General features: G+C 42.7%; 2 protein-coding genes and 2 non-coding genes across 5 annotated transcripts; all 4 read right to left on the minus strand.

Annotated features, from left to right (window-relative positions):
- Positions 1-608: 608 nt before the first annotated feature.
- On the minus strand, positions 609-5,583 carry adssl (adenylosuccinate synthase, like). Its single transcript, XM_003971065.3, has 13 exons — positions 5,288-5,583; positions 4,695-4,797; positions 4,380-4,448; positions 4,200-4,250; positions 4,054-4,120; positions 3,857-3,964; positions 3,204-3,285; positions 2,977-3,103; positions 2,753-2,907; positions 2,489-2,613; positions 2,238-2,335; positions 1,529-1,678; positions 609-1,438 (listed from the first exon to the last, which is right to left on the minus strand). The coding sequence occupies exons 1-13, from the start codon at positions 5,519-5,521 to the stop codon at positions 1,386-1,388; spliced, it is 1,422 nt and encodes a 473-aa protein (XP_003971114.2). The 5' UTR covers positions 5,522-5,583; the 3' UTR covers positions 609-1,385.
- A 2,081-nt stretch (positions 5,584-7,664) lies between these two features.
- mir192 (microRNA mir-192) lies at positions 7,665-7,746 on the minus strand. The gene has a single exon (NR_105301.1). It is a non-coding gene; the product is annotated as a microRNA mir-192 (primary transcript).
- A 78-nt stretch (positions 7,747-7,824) lies between these two features.
- mir194 (microRNA mir-194) lies at positions 7,825-7,896 on the minus strand. The gene has a single exon (NR_105302.1). It is a non-coding gene; the product is annotated as a microRNA mir-194 (primary transcript).
- Positions 7,897-12,324: 4,428 nt separating this feature from the next.
- Positions 12,325-21,538, minus strand: kif4 (kinesin family member 4). 2 transcript variants are annotated; one of them, XM_011611442.2, is made up of 30 exons: positions 21,259-21,538; positions 19,980-20,111; positions 19,720-19,834; positions 19,405-19,595; positions 19,214-19,300; positions 18,727-18,893; positions 18,438-18,532; positions 18,190-18,309; positions 17,797-17,972; positions 17,593-17,654; positions 17,388-17,520; positions 17,253-17,311; positions 17,011-17,116; positions 16,827-16,934; positions 16,562-16,744; positions 16,322-16,425; positions 16,103-16,247; positions 15,812-15,922; positions 15,588-15,671; positions 15,380-15,493; positions 15,071-15,226; positions 14,847-14,944; positions 14,614-14,743; positions 14,353-14,523; positions 14,069-14,257; positions 13,875-13,976; positions 13,627-13,794; positions 13,259-13,384; positions 13,020-13,136; positions 12,325-12,946 (listed from the first exon to the last, which is right to left on the minus strand). In XM_011611442.2, the coding sequence occupies exons 2-30, from the start codon at positions 20,100-20,102 to the stop codon at positions 12,746-12,748; spliced, it is 3,741 nt and encodes a 1,246-aa protein (XP_011609744.1). In that variant the 5' UTR covers positions 20,103-20,111; positions 21,259-21,538; the 3' UTR covers positions 12,325-12,745. The 2 variants fall into 2 exon arrangements, with proteins under 2 accessions (XP_011609744.1, XP_011609745.1); XM_011611443.2 differs by having other exon boundaries at positions 21,365-21,502.
- Positions 21,539-23,973: the final 2,435 nt, after the last annotated feature.

Raw genomic sequence — 23,973 nt, forward strand, 5'->3', positions numbered from 1 at the left:
ATACAGACTTCTTAGACTGGAAATTGATTGGTTTACTCACATCAGCAACTCTTTTTTTTTTAAAATAGAAGATGCACTTTTGATGTGAAAGCAGAGACAATAAGAGAAAAGCATCAGAGCAACATTATAAGAGAAATTGTTTGTTTTAATGAAGTAAGAAAATCTGCCAAGTGGAGGAGTTGTAATTTACAGCATTTAATCAGGGGATATATTCTTCACCAGGTGGGCTGGTACTAAATCTGAAAACGTCAAAGTCATAGATCAAGTTTTAGGAGCAGAGCAGCATCATTGGCCATAAAAAGAGTCTAATTCTGTAGAAGAGCAGAAAGCAGCGCTGCATGTGCACATTACAAAGTCTGGAATATCTGAGCAGCTGCAGCGGCGACATCGATCCGCAGGAATCTGCTTTACACTTTAATTTAATGGCTCCCATTCCTGAAGAGCTTTTACATCATGAGGAAAGACAAATAACTCAACCCAGAGTAAAAGGTGAGACACACTAAAAGCTGCATGAGAGAACATTTTGCTTTCTTCTAATTTCAGTATCACAAAGGTGATGCTGAAATACAGATTTGTCTTTTTCTATATAAAAAACAAAACAGGAACTCTAGGAATTGTAAAAGTCAACAGTTCCTTTTATTGGCATCAGCGAGATGATCAAGAAGCTTTGATACTATTGACACAACAGGACTTTTTTGTAAGTAATTACAATTATTAAGTGAGCTCACCAAACCGATGCTGCCTAATGTTGACTCAACCGTTTTATAGCTGTAGTAAAGCCGTTCACCACAGGTTTTCATACCTACGGTATTAACTGTTCAACAGATGTTACTGACATCGTCTGGTTTTAATCGTCTCTAGTGAAGCTCCATTTGTGGCGACACACACGCCTCCGGGCATACAGACGGCTTTAAAAAAACTGATGCGTGACAAAGGTCCTTTCAAAGGAATCGCTACAAAGACAAACTGCTGACTGAGGAACGACTTAAAGCGTGTCAGAGTCAATTACATTAGGTTTTAGAAACAAGGAACGAAATGGAATGGATAAATCGCTGACCAACCTCACCAGGCACGGCCTGATGACATCAGAGATAGACTCTTATCGTCCCTACAGCTTCTCTTTATACCTGAACTTTTTGAGTATTTCCTTAAAAAGTGCATGCCTGACAGCAGTAGGTTCCAACCTTTAATAATTTCTTCCTGTCCATCTGGTGTGTGTCAACAGTCGCCCACTACTGAAACATCTCTTCTGCGGCCGTGTCTGGTGGAGTCGAGCTCTCTGAGGAATGAAGGTAAATCTGAAGCAGAAACATCCTGTCCAAACAGCTTTGCTGGTGAAGTACATTCAATTCAATCAAACAAAGATCTGGAACGCCACAGGCGGATCAGAACAGCTTGATCATGCTCTCTCTGGACTTGCCGACTCCAACCCACTTCACTGAAATCAGAAAGGACAGGAGACGCGTGGCAGCTTTAGCAAGAGCACGGACGGCTGGGCTGGACTGCAGTCTGCTCGTTCAAAACCCACCTGGAACTTGCAGGAAGTCCTCGATGAAGCGGATGTAGCTCTGGGCCTGAGGCGGCAGCTCCTCGAAGCTCCGTACGGCCTCGGTGCTGCAGCACCAGCCGGGCAGCGTCTCGTACTCCACCGTAACTCGTGTCAGAACGTCCATGTTCGCTGTGACAAAAGCACGTTAGCGTGACCTCGCCTGCCATGAAATACTGTCTGCTGCAGAAGAGCCAGATATGAATCATCTGGATCAAGGACAAATACATTTAACCACAGGCGGGAAATCAATGTTGCCCTGCAGGTGGCAGTTGCATCATCCTCTGCTGCTCTTTTCTCATTGCCAGCAGTTGCAGGTCTGACCTCTGACCTGAGAGGTATGTGGCTGTTTGAATTCCTCCACAAACTGGCCGCAGATAGAACAATGTCCGAGCACTAATGCAGCAAAGGCGCCGAATCTCTTCTTCTCTGTGGATGCTGAGCAGCTCGCAGACTTTGTGATCATGAAAGGTGTTCTGTACGGCTACACAAACGGTGTATAAGCGCAGTTCGCAACAGACCATGCAGGCGAGGTCATCAGCGGGGTCATGAGACCCAGGAGAAAATGCCGTTATGACTTTTCAGATTGCTGAAAAGACTTTGATGGTGTGTCCAAAATCCCAAAACAAGCCCTGGTATTAAGTGTTTGCTTTTGGCCAGGGCCGTTATTTTAACAGAGGGACAACCATACCTGGGAAACTCGGCAGAGGCTTTCCATTGACCTTATAGGCCACGCCCACTTTGATCTCCGGCAGCGTGTCCAAAATGTCCAGCTTTGTCAGGGCGATCCTGGAAAGAAGGAGTTACTCTGTTCAACAGATCATCAACCATAGGGGGAGCTAATGTATTTTTTAAATTCTATATTCATATTGTTTCTTATGGAAAATATAGTTTCAGTTTAGAAATGTAGGATTAAAATAGGTTTTAGGAATAGTTGCTTACGCCGAGAAGCCGTTGACCATGTGAGCATATCTGACCAAAATCAGATCCAGCCATCCACAACGTCTCCTCCTGCCCGTTGTTACTCCAAACTCCCTCCCTCTGGACTGAAGCAGATCCCCAGTTTCCTAAAACACAACCACACAGCATTAAAACAGCTTTCTCACCAATTCTGTGGACTTTCTGGAGTCAAAAACAATTGCATGACAGTAAAGTATGAGAATTGCCCCTAATTAGCAATATCTTTAAAGAAACATCTGTACTCACGTTATTCAGCTCTGTAGGGAAAGCGCCAACACCCACCCGGGTGGTATACGCTTTAACAACGCCGTATACTCGGCCAACATGCGACGGAGGCACGCCGAGGCCCGTGCACACTCCGCCCACAGTGCAGTTGGAGGAGGTCACAAAAGGATAAGTGCCTGAAATGAGAAGGAAGCGGTTAAAGAAAGGTTAACATATCCCTGTTAATGACGCACAGCTGTGCTCACCAAAGTCAATATCCAGCAAGGCAGCATTGGCACCCTCCACCAGAATTTTCTTACTGGGACCATTAAGAGCTTTATGCATGAAGTACACCCCATCGGTCACCAGAGGGCGCAGTCTCTCAGCAAACCCCTGAAAATTAGTGTCGGTTATATTTTGAGATAATCTCTTTACAATCTTCATGAACAGAAGCCTTATAACGGATATGGACTTTAACTGCAGTTTCTCTTACTTTAAGTTGCTCCAGTTCATTTTCAATATTAATGTTGAGATTCTGATACATCCTCTGAAAATGTTCTGCCAACAAACGGAACCTGGAGGAAGAGCAGAGATTGTTCATTAGAGCGCACACATGCAGGTAAATACATACATTATATTAACATAAACACAAATCATGCTGAATAAAGACACTCCTCATATATCAAGGAGTACTGAAGTGCTGCCACCTGGTGGTAAGAGACTAAAACGTCTGCTGCTTCCAAAATACACATTTCATACTTGGAAAATATGTAAAGTTAAGAAATTAAACTAAGATGTGTATATGGGAATTTTAATATTTGATAAGCTTTGATTACTGAAGCTTCAAAGGAATCACCTGACAATATTTTTTGACTTTATCCACCAATTAAAATTTCAGAAAAATGTCATGATTTAAAGTTTTGAATGTTAAACTTATCTGAATAACCCCAACTCATAGAGCATAGAGCTTTTTTGGGGCATTATTTTTTTTAAAATATAATCAATACTTTACATTGCATAGTACTGAATGTTGAAGCATTAGTTTACATAAAATACTATTTTATTCCACTCAATTTTAAATGGTCATTAGAATAATGTACAAATTAAAAATATATACAACTAAATAAAATAAAGTAATTAACTTACTTGTCCTCAAAAACGGTGATATCGCCAACAAGATCACAAACACGCAAACCGTTCCTGGCAGCTTTTGAGGAGTAGGCAGGCCCAATACCCTTTTTAGTGGTTCCCAGACTATAAATAAATAAAAACAATAATAATACACATTAACATCCTCCACTATAAAGTGAAGAGTTAAAGGAGAGAGATGAAAGTGGATTTACTTTTTCCCTTCTTGTTGTTGTCGCTGTTGCTCCTGGATGCCATCCACAGCCTGATGGAAGTTAAAGACTACAGACGGACACAAGAGCCCGTCAGCAGGACCATTTATGCTGTAAACCTCAGATTAAATGGTTGAAAATGTACTTGCCGATGTGGGCACGATCAGAAATCTTCAATCTTTCCTCCCATCCCTGTAATCCTACAATCAATGTGCCAGATTATCCAACATTTATGTCTACATATATTCATGTGTAGAACTTTAGGACATGTGCGTACATATATACACATGCATATACAGGTATGCATGTCTTTATAGCAGAAACATTACCTTTGCCTTTCTGAAGGTTCTTTTCAGCTTCCTCAAACAGACCAGGCAGGTGGATCACCACTCCATTCCCTGGAAAGTACAATTATTTCCATCTGTATTTAGAACTCACATGCCACCTTACTAATGTAACAGGCATCAATAGTTCCTCTATTTGCCTTATATTATTAGTGTGTGGACGTTGTGAACCACGTGAGCCACTGTTTCATTGTTTAGTTCCCCTTTGCTTCCAGGACTTGGCAGGAAGACAATGCTGCTCTTGGCGGGAACAAAGCCTGGAATAAACTCTGAAATATTAAATCAGGTGGTGTCTTGTACCAATGAAGGAGGTGGCCTTCTTGTTGAGCACTCCACTGGGCAGCAGGTGGAAGTCGTACTCCACCGAGTCCACGACCACCGTGTGACCTGCGTTGTTGCCCCCCTGCACACAACACAAACCTTCAGCTCATTCCAAGGCAGTTTTTCGTGCAACACTGGTCAAATAACAAAGGCAGACCCTTAAATAAAACCTCAGCAAGCAGTTCAAGAGAGGGGCCTCACCGTCCCTCTCCTGTGGGACAGTTAAATGCTTAGAAACCTCATTTTAGGTACATGTCACTGAATGGCTGTGGTGGAGCCGGCAGCTGTGTAGCAACAGGAGGCTAAAGCCTTACATAATGTTGCCGCCTGTTGGTAACTAAAGGTCGTTGTCCCCGTCAGAGAACATTTATCTAGCAGCAAACAAACCCCAAGGGACAGATTGATTCTAGCGTCTGTTAGAGGCTCCACATCCGGGAAATCCTTCCAGGTTGTTGACGTCAAAGTCACGTCACGCATTCTACTTACGGAGGAGCTGTACGAGTTGCACGCACACGGAGGCCAAATTAAACATAAACGCAAATCTGTAAACTTTAAAAACGTAGATGCAGTACCTGACACCTGCACACGATATCTGCATCCATGGCGAGCAAGTCCACAACTTTTCCTTTTCCCTCGTCACCCCACTGCGCTCCGAGAACAACGGTCACTTTGTTCTGCGGCTCTTTCGGGACACGGAGAGAAGACACCTGCGAGCCACTCTCCCGTGGCCGCTTCACCACCGGCTCCCCGTTGAGGGAACCGGTCTCTCCTCCGTTAACGTTAGCCACAGTGCTGTCGGATGCCATGCTGCTGCTGCTGCTGCCCACAAACCGGAATTGTTTTAGCGCGTTCTCTGCGACACAGGAAGTGCTGTTCCGATATTTCACCACAAGATGTCCCCATAAGGAATCTCAAATGTACTGCAGTTCTTTATCTATTTTCGAGTTATATTCATTCGGCTAGTTATAAACAACCAATCGTGCGTTTATCTAACTCGCTTTTATCCTCTTTAGCGATAATACTTCTTTAAACGCCTTCTTTGGTGAAGAGAGGTCGCGTTTCGTACGGGATGATTCCCGTCTCTGCATTTCCGTCTTCGTTTAACTCAGCGTGACGAAAGGTTACCAATAAACTATCGATTATTTTGGTCCCCAAAAGGCTTAAGCTGCTCTAAATGGGATCTCTCATCCAACGCAAATACCTTCTGGTGTTATTCAAAATTCTGCGGCGGGGAAGCAAAAGATTTAGGTTTAACGATACTGTAGGTACAGTTAGTAATCTTTAGGTTGAGGTTAAATGATACAAGCGGTACAGTACAGAAGTAATGCAAGGTTATATAGTATAATAGGCTGCTTTGTGATCAAAACCCCTGGGACCAGTCAAGAAGTTCGACCGTCCTATCTCTTTGATCATATTGCTAGCGGTGCCGATTGGTTCAGGTGGTGTTCCAACTGCAGTTCTCTTTGCGCCAATAGGTGGTGCTGTTGGGCCTTAACCCGGAGGCCTTTCTCCCGTTACACTTCACGAACTTCAGGTTTAAGGTGCACCGTGGTCTCTGCAGTGTTTCACCTGATCACATACTTTTCTATTCAGTAGAATTCAAAATGTTTGCACACACACACACACACACACACACACACACACACACAATTAGTGATAGTAACCCATTCTTTGCACACCAGTAGTGAACAAACACACAACCCAGGCTCAGGAACAGTGGGCAGCACTTTGCTGCCTCCACAGAGTGATGGGAATGATGTGCTTTGCCTGGGGGCACACCAGCCCTTGACCCGTTCTGGGATTCATGACTGCCTGAACTCTTGAACCCATAAACATCCCAACCCAACACTGGGTTCTTTCCTGGGTTCTGTACTGCAGCGGTCTTGAGATACTGCCAGTTCTTTGGGCATTTGAGAATGTCACAGACTCTTTGAGATTCATTTTCCAGCAAACTTCCTGTTATTGGTTAACCCTATGTATTCCTGCTGGTGAAATCTTCTGCTAATTAGAAACTTTGACCTCCTGGAACAGATTGTCCAAGACCACACCTGTGACCACAACCTGGCCTTTGGGCACTGCTCAGCTCACCTGTGCCTTCTTCCTTTCTACTAATGTAGCAGATAACATATTTGGCCACGCCTAATGTCTTTACTATCTCTCTGATGGGTTTGTTTTCATCCTTTAGCCTAACGACTGCTTGCTTCACTGATAGTGACAATGACTTTGGACTTCATATTAAGAGGCGACTCACCAGATTACGAACACAAATATTGTGAATTCAAAATGAACTCTAGACCTTTTATCTGCCTGTCGTTGCTGACATTATGAAGGAATAACACATACCTGGTCATGAAAGAGTGTACCCACCTTCCTTAAAAAGATGATTTCTACACCATGTGGCTGTTTTGGATTTAAATAATATGAAACTAAAAATGAAATTGTGCACCTAAAGGTCTTGAGTTTGTTTTTTTCAAATCCACTGTGGTGGTGTGCAGAGCTAAAACACTGAGAGCTTAAATTAAGGAGAAAAGACACAAGCAGACCAACTCCGAGAGCTTCCAGTTTATTGCCGTAGTCCTGAGGTGCATCAGCCTCAACACACACCGATCCGTTTATCCTCAATAAACTAAAAAATAAAAAGTCCAAAAAAACTTTGAACAAATTGTTGAATCCTCAATAGTATGAAGTGCAAACATGGCAACAGACAAACGTTGGTTTACGGCAACGCACTTTATTACACCATCAAAAAAAAATCCATTAAGTTGACAATTACAAAGCATAGTTCAGTAAAATAATTAGGTGTCAAGCTGCATTTTTATTGGGTCTCAAGCAGATGGTCGATAGATATTTCTCCTGAGGCGTCTCATTGTTGCAGCGAGCACAAAGCAAGTCTTTATTTGCTGGGGGAGACGCCAGCAGATCCACAAGCTTCTGCAGGTCAAGGGGACAAACGTAGCAGTGGCCTACAGAACTGACAGGCAGAGGCTCCAGTTACTGGCTGTCAATTCATAGGTCATCACCTCACGTCCCAAGTGGAGCTGTTTCTGTGTGTGTGTGTGTGTGTGTGTGTGTGTGTGTGTGGAGGGATGGTCACGATGTGTCCGGTGGGTCTCTGCAGGTAACAGCACTTCCACTGGAACTCACATACAGCTTCCACATGGAGTTGCTGTTACATCCAGCGCACACCAGAAGACTCAGGACCAACACTACCTTCAGTTCTGATGAGGCGGCCTTCACGGAGGTTTCGGAGATTTGTGCAAGTCGGTATGAAAGAGGAATAACGCCAAAGCAGCTACGTCTGGCAGCTACGTCGCACCAAGACGGAGTCTTGTGACCCGACAATTTCCTCCTCCCTGTTTTATTGCCCGGAGTAAACGGCATCATTGCTCACACTCCAACAGCTTGGCCAAAGGGCCAAGGCCTGTGTAGATAACACAGATTTTATGGCAGCTGTCAACATGAGGCCACCTTTCAGTAGGGGAATATCTGGGTGTGCCTGACCTCTGTACCTGCAGGTCCAGCATTTCCTGCTCGCCAGCGCCTGTCACCATCCTCGCTAAACGTCTGGAATATCACGTATATGCCTGTTTTCAGTCTGTTTGTGCCTGATTTTACAGCGCAGTCTGTTGCTCGTGGTCAGCCGTCTTCCTACACCATATATGTTTTACTGGACTGCTTTTATTTCACTAAACACAACATCAGACAATCATTAATTCATCACAAGAGGTAGATTATTGCCCCAACCAAAGTTCCTAAAAAAATGGCAAAACTACATATTAAACTGTGGAAAACAGCATTTGTTTTTATCTATAACAGGCGTCTGAAACAAGCTTTTTTTTAAAAATAAAAATAAAATAAAAATTAAGAGATGAATAATCTGGTTGCAGCTTTTCAGTCACTCACCTCTCCGTGCTCGGACGCTTTCAACAGACGAGGCCACAAAGTTGGCGGAGCAGCACGGGGTCGCGGAGCAGCATGGGCGAGGTGGGGGGTGTCACGCAGAGGCGGAGAGCGAGGCCGGGACGTCCGGGGCGAGGAAGAGCCGGGTGACGCCGCAGAGACGAGGAGACTGACAGCTCGGGAAAACGGACGCGTTTTTGATGTGACGGACGGGCAATGGCAGCGAGGCAGGGCAGCCAGTTTAAGAGATCAGGAAGGTTGGAGGGTTAATTATTACACTTGCAGTCAATATTTAACAGGCCTGACGCCCTGCCCCTCAGCACTACATCCTGATTCCACAGAGGGTAGGGCCAAGAACATGGCTATTGTGTCCCCTGCACTAAATATGTATTCAAGGGATCGCCTCCTGCGGCCGCAGGAAATGTGATCAATAACGCTTTAGAAGGCCTTTTCCCACTTTATTTTAGCCTAAAATGACAAAAGACATAATTAAAAGTGTCCAAGATAAGGTCAAAAAGAGAGCCGCTCCCTGTAATTCTGCCTTTCAGTCATAAATGGATCATTACAAGAGCTGTGGCTCCATGTAGTGAGACGTGAATGCACGCTTATTATTAGGCGGAAACACACCTTTGAGCACCTTCACTGGGCTGTGGAGACTCAGGACTGCAGGCAGAAGAGCCTGAACTGTTCTCAGGGATTGAAGGAGCAGCCAGAACTCCTAACTGAAGGTTCCAGAGGAAAAAACTTAAAAGAAAATACAGCATAAGGCGGGAAAATAAGCGTACGATGCTGGACGGTAAATCTTAGTCATTCTTTAACCTTTGGGCAACTATAAAATGACTCATGTGCCCCAAAGTGCAGGTGATAATGTGCTGGATAATGACATCTAACGCTCTCTCTCTTTTAATCTACTTTTATACACCTGGATTTGTCTTATCTGATGTTTCCTCTCGCTCGTGAGGGAGAGAAAAAAAGGTGTTGCAGGTTTTTATTCAACCAAACATGAGATTTTTCTACTCTCATTTTTAGAATCACTGGTTTATTATTTGTTGCTGTAACCATATAGGAGAGATAACACACACATACGCACACACACACACACACACACACACACACACACACGCACACGCACGCACACACACACACTTGAAGATGGTTAATAAACGCATCAGAGGTGATAAGTATTTTGTCTTACTCTGTCTTCCTCCTCTCTTATTCATAAACTCTGACTATCTTATCTGAAGTCTGCCCGAGTGCAGAGTCCAGTGTCTTCATGCGGCAGGTATACGTGTGCAACATTAATCTAACAGGCAGATAAATGCAGTGTCCTTTGAGTCAGCGGCAGCTCGGGTCATAATTCCTTCTGCAGATAACCACATCTACCTGCTGAGCCTGACACGATCACATGCTGGGCACCAGTCTCAGCTGAGGGCATAAGAAGGAATAAATGAGCCTCATTTATAGAATTAGAGTTATTTTCATGTAGATTTTCTTCTAATTACAAAACTGTTTGTTGCATCACGCTTTCAGTAATGTTGCCGTCATAAATTGTTTTGCAGTGTAAAAACAAAGCAATAACATGTCGATGGTGTTTAACAGGTTAGTTTGTAACAGCTTGTAATACATTAGAATGACTGAGGGTTTGAATGTAAGCCGCAGGAATCTGCGGCATAAAACAAGATTATCAAGAGAAGAAAAAGTAAAAAATCAGCAGTGTTGTTGTGACCTTTGCTCCATCAGGAGCATTAAAAAAAAAACAGAGGCAGAGGAGTGAAAATTTGCTGCTGAGCTCTCACATTTATTTAACTCAGCTTCATGTAACTCTTTATTAAAAATGTATTTTATTAGAAAGAATCATCTGAAGAGGAAAGCACGCTTTTTCGATTTTGAGTATCCGAATGCTGTATGAGCCATGTTTGCTGGACATTTAGACTGTCAGCAACACACATTTTAAATTTTTCTTTATAGTTAGCCATTTTCTACCCATTTTTTAAATGATATATCCATAAAAATCAACACAGATCTTTCAGCTGTTAGACATTTGGCCAGTTTGGGTGGAAACACTCTGCATGTTGTTGCCCAGATGCCATTTTTGAGGCTGGTGAGTCCAGGGGGGCAATGCTGAGACGCTCGGAGCACATGTGACTGCCACGATACGGGCCTCTCCTCATTCCTCAGTGCTGCGGCTGTTTACTCCTCCTCTGGCTTTCCTATTTGTTCTCTTTAGGTGTGGCACCATCACCTTTTCACCCTCTACCCATCAAACTCCAGCAGGAGTCGAGCTTCACCAGCCACAGCTCAGGCCTGTCTCCCCTGAACACATGATGGATGAATTTGGAGCCATTTTAAAAAAAAAATCCTTCTTAAAAGCACTCGAGTCATAGTTTCAGCTCAAATAACCTTTTTTATGAAAACAGTTGAGGTTGAACATATATTTTCATGCTCAGCTTGGTGTCACACATCTATTTTTCCTGATTTGACTTTGTGATGGCACCTAGTGTCAGGTGTAGCTGCTGCTGAGTGTTTATTGTGCTGCACTAGTAGTTTAGCAACATCTAAAGCGGTCAGGCGCCACATTCAGACTTGTAATTGAAAAGTTGAAAGGTGAAAATGTGCCCAACATAGACAGTTTAGTACAATTTGCATTCACATTTTTCTTCTTTCTTTACATCAGATGTCCTCAGTATCTTGAGTATCACACGGTGTCTGTCAGCTGTAACCTGTGATCCCTCTGAAGGTGATCTGAAAATAAAACAGACATAACCTCCGTTACTCATCCATTTAATGACTCTTGTCTGACTGTGCTCAGAAGCATAATTGCCTGGACCCTGAGGTGACCTTTCCCGTCTCATTAGTGGCCTGACTTCAGGGGACGAATAATGGGGCTCCTTCCTGCTCTGATGAGCCCTGACTGCCCTCTACTGGCTAAAAGACGCACTGCACTACAGCAGGAGACCGCAAGTCGAGTTCAAGCTACAAATTCCTTGAAAATTCTGACCTACTTTGTTGAACTTCTTCAGTCATCTGCAGTAGATGTAGACTTCTTAGATGATTTTATTCTGCAGTGAAGTGATTCTTCATATCCCATTTCCTACAGGCCAGAGAGGGACCGATAACATCTTCCAACCTGGGTGTGTCTGCCTGACCTGCTCTCATATTTGATTTGTAATAAGTCACTTATGCATTGTTTAATCTCTTTGCTTTTCTTTTGGAACTTTATGACACAACTGAAGTTGTCAGAAAGACCCATAATATTAGCTTAATTAAAAATGGAAGTACATTTTATGTAACATACTTCCATTTTTAATGTGATCAGTTTTATTTAAATCTGCAGCTTTTTGGCTCCTAATTGTGCAGTTTTATATAAATAACCAGAAATTTGATGCCATGCAAAAGATTACAACCCGAGCAATAAAGGATGATGGCTAAAGACAATATCCTAGATGTTAACAGTCTACAGCTGAAGGCAGCCACAGAACTGGGACAGTTTTAATGAATGACTAGAACACATTAGTTATTACCGTCACCGGTATGAAAACAGTAGTAAAGTCCCCAACTAACAACTCTACTCCACAAACTCGACTTACAAACATCACCCTGAAGGTTTACGTGACAAATCACACCTGAAACCCTTCCGTCGCCTTAAAAATTAGCAATTCAAATCCTTTTGGCCATTTAACTGCAATAACAAGGAAAAAAGGCTGCATCGTTTAGTCAATTAGTTTATTTATCAGTGTTATAATAGTCAAATGCAGAATTTTCTGCCTTTGAAACAAGGAAACCTCTAGACCAAAAACTAAATAAATTATATTACAGGGGTGAGGCCACAGACATCGTTAAAAACAACATTCGAGAGACTTTTATTCAGATGAGAAACATGAAGGTTCCACCTAAAAACTGTTTTGATGCTGTGAACAAGACAAATGTCAGTGACAACTCGCAGATTAAGCTGATTTTTGGAAAAATCTGAACTACATTTCAGGAACCTTTTAGCCTTTCAGCCTTTTCGTGAAGGACCGTATCCATTTGAGTTGTTGCTTCTACAAAAGACTAAAGGTTTTAGAATCAACAGCTACTTTCAGGTTACAGAAGGGCTCAGTTACATTAAAAAGACTAAAACAGGTACTACATTAAGATTCCTCTCTGATGGGAGTGCAGCCAGAGAAAAAACTGTTCTGAAAACTTGTCAAGATCCTTTTCTTCTTCTTCAGGAAGCTCACTGTAGTTCTCTCCTCCTCCTCATCATCCTCCTCCTCCTCTGTAAAGCTGGGCTTCCTGACCAGCTTCAGGTCTACAGCATTGTGCCCCATGTCTTCAATTTCTTTTAACACCTACAGTCAGAAGGATTCGCGTCAGTAGTTGTACGAGAGTCCAGTGGTGAACGCAGTAGTGAGACTAATGTACCTTTTTAGTGGGTGTGCATGAGGGTGGCTTGAAGAAGGTGGTGTTGTCAGGGCTGACGGACGGTTGATCCTGAAGAGAAGTGGAGTCTCTGGAAAGGCTTTCCGCCTGACTTACATCCTGAAAAGAAGCAGCTGACTGGTCAGCAACGCAATGACCCAAAATTTAAAGTGCAGGTTTTAAGATCGTGGGTCAGAAAAAGTCGTTCCGGTTCCCACGTTCCGAAGACTTTGATTCGTTACCCCAGCGGGCGCTTGGTGGTCCATATTTCGACACTTCTCGTGGTCACACTGGCAGTTCTCGCCGCACGACATCTTTCCTTTGCGGCATCTGCACTGCTTGTTGCTGCAGCGACCTTTGCACACGCACTAGAGAGAGGAGAGGTTACCGTGGTGACAGATGATGCAGCTGGTGACAGAGGCGGATCCATCTAAGCTGACCCGAGGAAGCAGCACTGCGGCGGTCACATGGGCCACAACAGTGCAACCCGCTGGGCCTTAACATTTAACAACAGGTCTCAGGACGCGTGATAGTAGATCTACTTAAAGTGGATCAGAGCTGTCCTCATCTGTTGTCCCCGTGTATGACCGCACAGAGCGGATCTGCTCACCCCAGTTGATTTTGCCTTCTTTGACACTCGGCGACCTTTCTCGGGTTTTTCGGGACGCCACTCGTCCTCTTCCTCTTCGCTCTCCTCCTCGCTCGGGGACATGAGCTCCTCCATGTTGATGGTGGTATTCTGTGGCGCCTTGGCTGTGGTGAAGCGCTTTCCTTTAGGCTTCCATCAGTAGAAGACAACAAACATTGAGCACATAATTGCATAAAGAAAGTTCTGAGTTACGTTGCCAGTAAACTCACCTTTGGGGGAAGGTACTCAAATGAGTCATCCATGGCGTTTTCTGTGCTTAACGTGGGCGTGAGGACTTTCTTGGTACTTGCCATCTGAAGCCATGAAAACTTCTGTGTGAAAGACAACAAAATCGATTCCAAATGAATTCTAGGAACATCACGAGAGCTGGATCCATTAGTGCCGCACCACCTTATCCAGGTACCTGTTTGTACTGTTCATTCTGCTCCACCAGTTTCTGGCTCTGTTCTCTCAGTTGTTGAAGTTCTTCTTCCTGAAGTTTGAGACGCTGCAGAAGCTCATTTGCTCTCTCTGCGTCTTCATCTTTCTGGGTTTGTTTCTCTGAAGACTCACAAATGGATTTATTCTGCAGCTGGTTGAGGAGGTAAAGCACCTATACAGGACGCATAAATATTACAATCATGATTTTACAAGTAGGTGTCAATTGCAGTAAAAATTCCAAGAGAATACGGTAAATGTAATTGGCACCTTCTCTTGGTGCCCCTGCTCCAGCTCCACTAACTGCTGCTGGTGCTCCATGTCCATGGTTGACATCACATTTCTCTCATCCGCCAGCATCTTCCTCAGGTCTTGTGTGTTCCCTTTCTCCTGCTTGACTTCACTCTCCAGTTTGGCATTAGCCGTTTTAGCCGACACCAGCTGAACAGGTGAAAATGTGAGGTTTTTTAAAAACAGGTGATCTAATGTAACCACTATAAAATGGATATTTTTCCGAGCATATTTCCCTACCTCAGCCATCAGGAGCTTCAGAGCACACTTTGCCTCCACGATGCTTGTGATTCCATCAATGCGCTGTTTGAGACGGCCCTCGCTGTCAGCGGCGAGGACTTTCTGTTGAAGGTCAGCGATCTGTGCGTTCCTGTAAGAGACTGTTCCATCACCACCTCCGACTCACTGGGCTGTTGAAACGTTTGTCTCCTCTCCACTCTAACTTAAAGAGGCAAAGCTGCTCTGTCTCTCACCTGAGGCCGATCTCTGTCTCCAGGTTCTCCACCTGTTTGTTCAGAGGGGTTTCCAGCGCCCCCTGGTTCTCCAGTTCAGAGATGATCAGAGTCCGACGCTGTGCAGAGACACCAGCAACTAGATAATCAACCCTTTTAAAACATTTCATTTCTAACTGTGTCACTCAGTCTGTGGGGAGAGTTCTCTCACACAGGGCTGTGCTGAAGGGAATTTTCATTCTCACCCTGATTTTGGAAGCAGGACGATGGCCTGCCTCCATCTGCTGTTTGAGGTGGTTAATCTCCTGGGCCAACACCTTTCTGTCCTCCAGCAGGTCATTGAGGTGGCGCCGGGCCTCTTCTGTGCTCACCATCACCTCCACTTCATTCAGAACCCATGTCTGCATTTTATAGACAAAGACTTTAAACAACAACACACTTTCTCTGCTCTAATAAATTAGTAAGCATGTTACTTTTAAGCAGAGTTTTTTTTTTTTTATACTAGATGAGGTCTATAACTGCACATCCACACCAACAAACCAAACCTGTCACACCTTAATTCTTGCAGCGGCTCCTTCCATCCCTCTGTTCTGAAGATCTTTGCGTTTCTCCGCCACTTCACTTCTCTTCTGTAAAGCATCTTTCAGCCGTTTGTTTGCAGCTGCAGCCTGTAGGGAGAAATACACCATTAACTCCTACATCCAATAATATGCTTATTTCCTAGATCATATAACAAACATAGAGATGGCCCTGAGGACTTACCTCCTCTGTTTTACGGCGCAGAACGTTGGCCTGTTTCTCAAAGTCTCTCTCGAGTTTCAACAGCTCGTACTGTCGCTTGCGATCCTGTTGAATAAATAAGTGTTTATGGGTGTCACAGGCCAAAGGGGCTTAATTAGATGTCGAGGAAATACATTTGGAATGCACTACAAAGTGCATTTATGGTTATTCATCTTAAAAAACGAAGACCCAGAGTGTTCACGTACCTTCTCCTTCAGCTGCAGCACCTCTTTGTCCTTCTTGCTCTTCCAGTTTCTGAATTTCTCAGAGTCCTCCCTCATCTGCCTCATCAGCTGCGTACGTTGAGTCTTCATCGCCTGTGACAGGATGTTATTACCGTCACATTACTGCGCCACAAAAATTAAATACTGTCCATCGGCGTGAGGACGTGCAGAAGAAAACCCTCCAACGGATGTTAAAGGTTCACCAGCTCAAATACTGTGGTTCATCTTAACATGCTCATATTCATCAAGCCAAGTCAAAGAATCTGTCGTCACCTGTATTTCCTGCACGAGTTTGCTAACTTTCTGAACAGAGGACTCTTTGACTTTCAGCAGTTTGGACTGCTCGAGAAGTTTCTTCTTCATGTCACCAAGCTGGCCCTCAAGTTCCTGCAGTCTCTTCCTCCGCTGTTCGCTCAGCCTAAAAGCAGGTCAAACACAGCGAGAAGTTCAACACCAGGACTAAAGTCTATCAAAGCTACACTACAGGCATACTTGGCCTGGTTGGTGTCTTTCTTTGCAGACTGAAGGGCCAAAACCAGCTCGTCTTTCTCCTTCTGGAGTGAATCCACTGCTGTCTGTAGAGTCTGAACATTTTTCTGTGGAACCAAAAGATCTTTTATTAAAATGTGCATCATCTGTATAGTCACCCTCCTGGTAACCCTGGATTAGTAAATATGGCTCCAGACAACAAAACCAAAATAAAAACAGATCACATAAATGAAATTATGCTACCTGGTGCTCTGACTGCATTGGCTCCAGCTGGCTGTCATTCTGACACATTTTCTTCATAAATGCTTCTTTTAGCCCCAAAACTTTATTCAGCTCAATCAGCTCTTTGGAGAGCTGGGCCTGCCTCAGCGCATGGAGGGTGGTGAACGCTTCGGGGGAATCCTTACTGGCAGTCGTGGCAACACCCTGAATTAGAGGTAGGACAAACATTTGCTCCCATTAATCGAGTAGTTGTTTAACATCAGTAATAAAAATAACAACAACGTACCGATGAAGCCTCATTTGCTGCATTTCTACTGCCGTTCCCAGACGCCTCAGGTCCATCCTCTCCGGCAGATAAAGCGTCGATGGAGGCTGCAATGCCGGTACTTTCGCTCTTAAACCACACAAATGAGGAAACTCTGAGATAATTACACAACATTTAACATTTATCATCACAGGCATGTGCTGACCTTGAGCTCCAAGATGACTTCTTGCAGGTTCCTCATCACCTCAACATTCTCTTTCAGCTCCTGGTCCTCCAGCGTTGTCAACACTCGCTCAAGATCCACTGTACATCTGAAAAATGGAGTCGAGTGTCACTCTTATCACTGTGGCAGTGTTAGCATTTTAACTTTATTAGCATAGAATGTTTTAAAATCTGGTGCTGGAAATGTCAGCATTATTGTGAAACATGGCTTCTTTGTGCACGTACGCTGCATGTTGCTGCAGTTGCTCTAGTTTGCTCTGTAGTTTCTCATTTGCTTGTTCCGTCTATAAAACACAGCAAAAAATGAGATTAACCAGAGCTTCACCATAGCAGCATTGATGGAGTGAAGGTTTGGCTCACCATAATGATCTTTTCAAACATGACAGCAGTCTGACCAGCCGCCTCACTCAGCTCCCTGCTTAGCTTGTTGTTCTCATCCTGCAGAGCATGGTTCTTTTCCAACAGGTTTTTGACATTCCCTGAAGACTCTGGCCTGCAACAAATGGGATGGTTAACAGTTGTGGCCTTTGGGTAATGATGTTTATTGTAAGCTTTTATATCTTACCCTGAAAGCACTGGAGTGACTCCTCCCCGAGCATGAAGCAGCATCACCTGCAGTTCCTGAACCTAAACATTCAATAAACACCAGACGTGTATGGTATAAATGCAAGAACAAATAAACATGAATTTCCACATGCACATGTAACCGACTGCTTCATGGAAATGATTTTGGAGCTCCTGGTTTATAAGCCAAAGGTGATGTTCGTACCTGCTTTTTCAGGCGGTTCATTTCGGCTGCTCTTGGATCAATATTGACTACAGGTTTGTTTTTAATCTTGCGAGCTCTGTCTGCGTAGCGCAGCGTGTTGATGGTCTCCTCCATGTTTGAGTCTGCAGGACTGATGCAGGCGATCATCAAAGTGTGGCTGTTGCCCCCCAAAGAATCTGATAAATCAAGCAGGAAGCAGTCAACAAACCTCTATATGTAGACTTATTTTGCTGTCATCCATTATCTCTTGTGTTCTGATGTACTTAGAATGTTCTCTTCTGATAAAGGCTCCAAGTAAAAACTACATTTTGCTTGCTTTTGCAGCTCTTCAAATTGTCGATGCTTCTCTTAATGACCCCTAAAGAGCTTGAGAAGGTATGGATCATAGCTTACCTTGCAGCAAGCGGGTGAGTTTAGAGTCTCTGTAAGGAACAAAAACATTTTTCTTGCTTTCATCCCCCAAAGCACTAATCACATTGCCTAAAGACAAAAGGCCTCGATTGATACTGATGCCTGGAGAGAAAAACAAATAGCATTGTAATGCACCATTATAATACAGAAACAGTAACATAGCATTACAAAAGATTCATGAAATAAAGAACTTCAACGGAGGAAATGACGAGGTAAAGGGTTTGGTTTACCTTCCTTTAAGCGATCTCCTTCTGCTTTGGTCTTCTTTTGCCTCTCTGAACCAGCCAGATCAACAAGATGCAGTTTGGAAACAATGGAGTCTGACCTGCATTGAACAGAGGAAATATTGACCCGACAGAAATCATGAACATAATTCTGGGGACACATTGATTGATCTCAATGAACAAGTTTCACTAAAAGCAAGAATCTCCTGTGTAGAGCTGTATAGTAGTCTCTGCCCAAAACCTACTAGATTACACAGGAAATACAAAATAATGTATCTCCAAGTTAAAAACTGACTTGTCTGTTCCTCTGCGCTGCTCCAGAGTGACGGTGAAGATAGCATGTGAGCGTGAAGATGCAGCATTCATCGCTGTGGAGCCCACAGTGCGTGCAGAATTCCCAAGCTCGAGGCAACCCACCATTTCGCTGGCAGAGACCACCTGCCGCTCAGTTAATCCCACAATCTGGAAAACAGCAGTTTTTCGTGACCGTTTGTCTGCTTGTACCAGTGCAGACATGCAAAAAAACACCAAGCTTCCTTAAACTGGGAAGGCTTGTTGTTGATTTGAACAATAATAGTTAAAATAGACTCATCACAGTGTGCAGAAGGCTCTACAAAGGTTTACTGACTTGTGGAGTCTGATGTGGTTAGAAATTTGGATAAATTGTCAATTTGTCGCTGAATAAATGAAGATGGTGCAATTTATTTAAAATAGTAAAAACTGAAAATTTCATGTGGAAAATAAAGAAGACAAGGATATTGGCAAATATATAAATCACCAACCTTAATGCCCTCTTTAGGGTCTTCTCGGATGCTGATGGGTTTATCTTTAGATGCACAAAGTAAGTCCAGTATATCTTCATTATAGATCTACATTTAAAAGAAATATACTTTACAGTTTATATGAAATTTAACCCATACATTCCCCATTGAAAAAAAAGATACCTAGAATGTAAATCATTACACTCACTAACCTCCAAGTAGGACACAGAGAGACAAAATTCACAGTCTGTCCTCTTCTTTTGCTCCTCAAAGATCCTTCTGATAACACGTGGAATAACACCAACTGAATGATCGCTTTCCTGAGCTGATGTGTATGCTCCTCCCATGGAAAAGGTCTTCCCTGATCCCGTTTGGCCGTATGCAAGGACTGTAGCATTGTAGCCTGAAAATAAGACAATTTAAGAAGACAGTGAAGAGTTTAAGAAAACACTATTTAAAAACATGTATCAAAAAATAACATTTTGTTAGGTCATTTAATGTATTTTCATGTCGAATTTTACAGTTACCTTTAAAAAACCCATTCAATAACAAGGCCACGGCGGTACTGAAGACTTCTTCTTGTTCAGCAGTTGGATCAAACACATAGTCATAGGTGAAAGCTTTCTCTGTCCCAACAATCACCTGGAGACAAACATTTCATAGACATATATGACATATTCGTGGATAAGCTGGAGAAAAACATTATAGATACATGTATAGAGGGGACATGTTTAAAAAACACAACTCTTGGCAAGGAAAGGGCATTTTTTATATATTGTTTAAATACCTGCGGTTGTCCAGGTACAAAAGTGAGACAACACTGGCACCCTTCATTAATCTCTTTAGGCACCAATGGCCGACATCGCAGGGCAACACGCACCGGGATCACTTTAACATCTTCATTTGACATGTTTCAAGTCTGAGAGAAAACACGATCAGTTGTCATAGAAGTCAAGAAAGAACAAGAGGAATACAGCAAAACAGGAAGTTATCCAATATTTTGAATGTTAATTAGATCAAAAGGCACATCGGTACATTGCCCTAAGCAATGCAAATATGAAAAAAAAAAAAAAAGAAAAAAAAAGCTTATAATGCTGTATGGTGAATTTCCTAAAGAAACACTTGTACATACTTCAAACTTGTAATAGACAAAACTTCACATCTCAATATATATGAACAAATGCTGTGGTATTCAGTTTTAATGCCTTAGATTTAGTTTCACACAGGAACACAATGTCTCTCAGGATATCATGAATATTTTGCTGCTGTCACAAGACATTAAAATATTTCCCTTAGATAATTGTAGCTTTCTGTGATCAGGGAATATTGGGCTGCAAGGTCACTATGGGCTCACTTCTGTGGTCTGGAGAATTTTCCCCAAGTCTTTGAGATCTATTGCACGATAACTTTGTGCACGTCTGCCTAATTTATCAGGGGATTATTTTGCAACAAGCTCTGCGGGCCAGTAGGTCTTTGCACGTTGTGAAATGAAACGTTTAATGTGTGTTTACTTCCGCCAAGGAGGTTATTTGCAATGTAACTATAATATAACTAGGGAAAATAAACCCCTGAAATACAGGGGGAAGTTCAAATGGGAAATACTCGGACCGATTTAGGAGTGTGCCAGCAGGTTCTGCAGAACTTTAAAACAATTGTGTACTCAGAGGCATGAGGACATTAATTGGAAAAGTAATTATTATGGTTGGCAACAATGTAAATAATGGAACAATAGTTTATGGACCCACATAATGAATACAAACGTCACTATTTGGGCGAGTTTTCCCATTTATAAAGAGAGTCTTTGTGTGGGAAAAATAAGCATTAATGTCAGCACCATGTTGCAGAAATTCACTTTACGGCAGTTTTGAATAGCCCGGCCATAGAGTAGCTAACGTTAACATTAGGATGAGTTTTAACATTCATTTCGACAATATCGTAGAGCAAAACATGGTCCAATTTCCAGACCAACAACTATGAATACAATTATGAAAAAGCTGAGGTCGATTTATTCCAAACTAACCGCTACAGATGTGAGACGGGCGGTGTCATGACTGTATTGTCATTACCTCTTAGGTTCCCTCCAGTAACGCTAGCGACGTTTATGATTCATTCAGCAAAAGCTTGACAGTACCCGGCACGGTTACAGGACAACGAAAGAAAGTAGTAGAGTACCTGTTTGGATAATTTTATAAAACTATATTGTTTAGTCGCAGCATGCGTAAATACATTGGCATAAGACGACTCCTAGTCCTGCCCGCCACTTTTAAACACTAAGCTCCTCCCTCTGTTTCTTCTTCTTCTTCCTTTTGTCTGCATCCTTTTCTTCTTCTTTTACGGAAGCATTAACGCTATCTGGGTATTACTGGCCTCTACTGGAAGAAAATAAAAACACATAATATCACGTGTCATTCTAATCCGTATCGGTCTGTTGTCAATTTGTCATTTGGTTTTTCCTTATAAAAAATGGATACGTTGTTTCTATGAACTATATATATATATCATATATGTTATATTGAGGTTTAGAAACATCAACTATTTACCTCCACCAAGCTGCGGTTGATCTATCTTTCCATCTGTCTGCCTGCCTACAAGCAAAATAGCTCAAAATGTCATGAATGGATTTTAAGGAAATTTTAAAGACTCGTTGACAAGGAACAGGGGATTGAATTTTGGTGATGTTCCAGATTCCGGAGGGAATTTTACCTTTGATATTTCAAAGACAATAAAAGCCAAAGGGTTTTGATCATAGAGCAACCTATCGTGTTATATAACCTTGTATCACTACTGCCTATATATACTATACTAAGGGAACAAGTCACAATATGTGGGGGAATGACCTGCTTGGCATAGGTCTGCACACATAGGTCTGCTTTTTTTTCTAGGTTTATTACATGTGAACCACACCATCAAGCCAGTTAATTATTCATATTGGTCTCCAACTGAGCTGAGATGAGCACATCACCCGTAATACATTCTTTGATAGTGGTAGTGGTAAAAAAAAACCTTTTGTGCTTTGATCCAAAACAGATTTGTCATTACCAGAGGAGAGGCAGCAACTGATTTTAAATAATAAAATGTGCAATTGCAAACAGCAGTAGCAGGAAGATATAATACACTGGGAATGCTAAAGATCACCAGGAAACATTATTGGAAATATGAAAAACAGCAGAGAATCTCTGCAGCAGCCAACATAAAAACACTTAAGGAGCCCAAAGGTTTCATTCGAGTGTCATTCGAGCAAAATTTAAAATGTCTGAAAAATGTCAGGACTCTCATATGAGACTTGCTGATGAAATCCATCATTTGCGGCTCCAGCTTTCAAAGATGGCAGCCAGAGAAGCTGATGCCCTTCGAAGACTTAAGGAAGCTGAAGAAAGTCTTGTGATGCAAAGACAAAAACAGGAACCAGATGAATTTAATGTGGTGACGTTAGAAGAAGAGAACGCCAAGCTTATTGGTAAACTGGCACAGGCAGCAAGTGAGATGAACATGCAAGACCGACTGTGGCAGATGAAGTTCAACATCTTGGAGACCACGAACAAACTTATGCTGGAGGAGAGGGAACGAGCATGGGAGATGGAAAAGGCTGCGTTGAAGGCAGAGATTGGGAGACTACAGAAAGACCTCGATAAGAAAATATCTAAGAAAAGGAAGATTTTTTTTAAAAGAGCATTCATGTGAGCAGTCGGTTTATGGAGAAGACATCTTTATTGGCTCTGATTTTAGTTTTGCTGTTAATTCCCCCCCAAGTTTCCTGTCAGATTTAGTTGCTCCTTTGTTTGCACAGTTACCCAATTACCAAACTTTACAAGATTTAGGAACAATAAAACAATTAGGACTTGATATTTCCTCATTATTTGATTTACAGCTAATGTTGACTGTGAAGCCTAGCTCAGTCCTACGGGGGAGGGCAGAGAGAGAGAATATGCTGCGTTTACTTCTACTGGATTGAAAATGATGACATCACTCTTGCTCAGAACCCAGTGGCTGCAGGAGTGGAATTTTGAAGAGGATAACTGAAGCCTGCTACCCTCTATTAAGATACTATTTTTAGAGCTTTCCACAAACGGTACCAGTTATGATTGACTGTGGCCATTACCAATATTCGCCTGTAATTAGATCTCTGTACAACATTTACTGGAATGACTGGAGAACGGGGGGATGTGGCGCCATATCACTGTCGGGTTGTCAATTAGTCCATTTGTTTCTGTGAAAATTCAATACAAAACCCCCCAGATACCTGGTAATGCTGGGGCAATAACAGTCAGGAGACAATAATAATTAGCTGTGCATTTAAAACCAGTCGGCCACAGAGCACTTTATGTCTGCAGCTCGCTGCTCTCATGATGGATGCATATACGGGTGGATATGATGGCCGCATGATGAAGCCCAGGGAAATGGGGTGAAAGAAGTTAGAGGGGGGGAAAAAACACTTTGACACCTGCTGGGACTGGAATAATGCGGATATTTTCATCAATTTCATGCAGGCATAGCACAGTTAAAAAGCACAGGAAATAGCAGCATAAAGGCAGAACAAACAGCAGTTTCTTTTTTCTTGTGAATTTTATGGTTGCCTCGCACCCGTAAGCCAAAGAAAGACAGCTAAAAAATAAAAAAGGTATGTGTTCAAATGACTCTCATCAGTTATTTTCTAGATGTTTGGATTAGCATGCAGATATCAAGATTCGCTGCCTGCTGCCCACCCATCCACACCCTATTTAATCTTGGCAGCCAATTTTCATTTTCCAGTCCTCTTAGTCATGGTTATTCATGGTCAGTCC

Source organism: Takifugu rubripes, chromosome 15 (assembly GCF_901000725.2).
Source record: "Takifugu rubripes chromosome 15, fTakRub1.2, whole genome shotgun sequence".
NCBI lineage: Eukaryota > Metazoa > Chordata > Actinopteri > Tetraodontiformes > Tetraodontidae > Takifugu > Takifugu rubripes.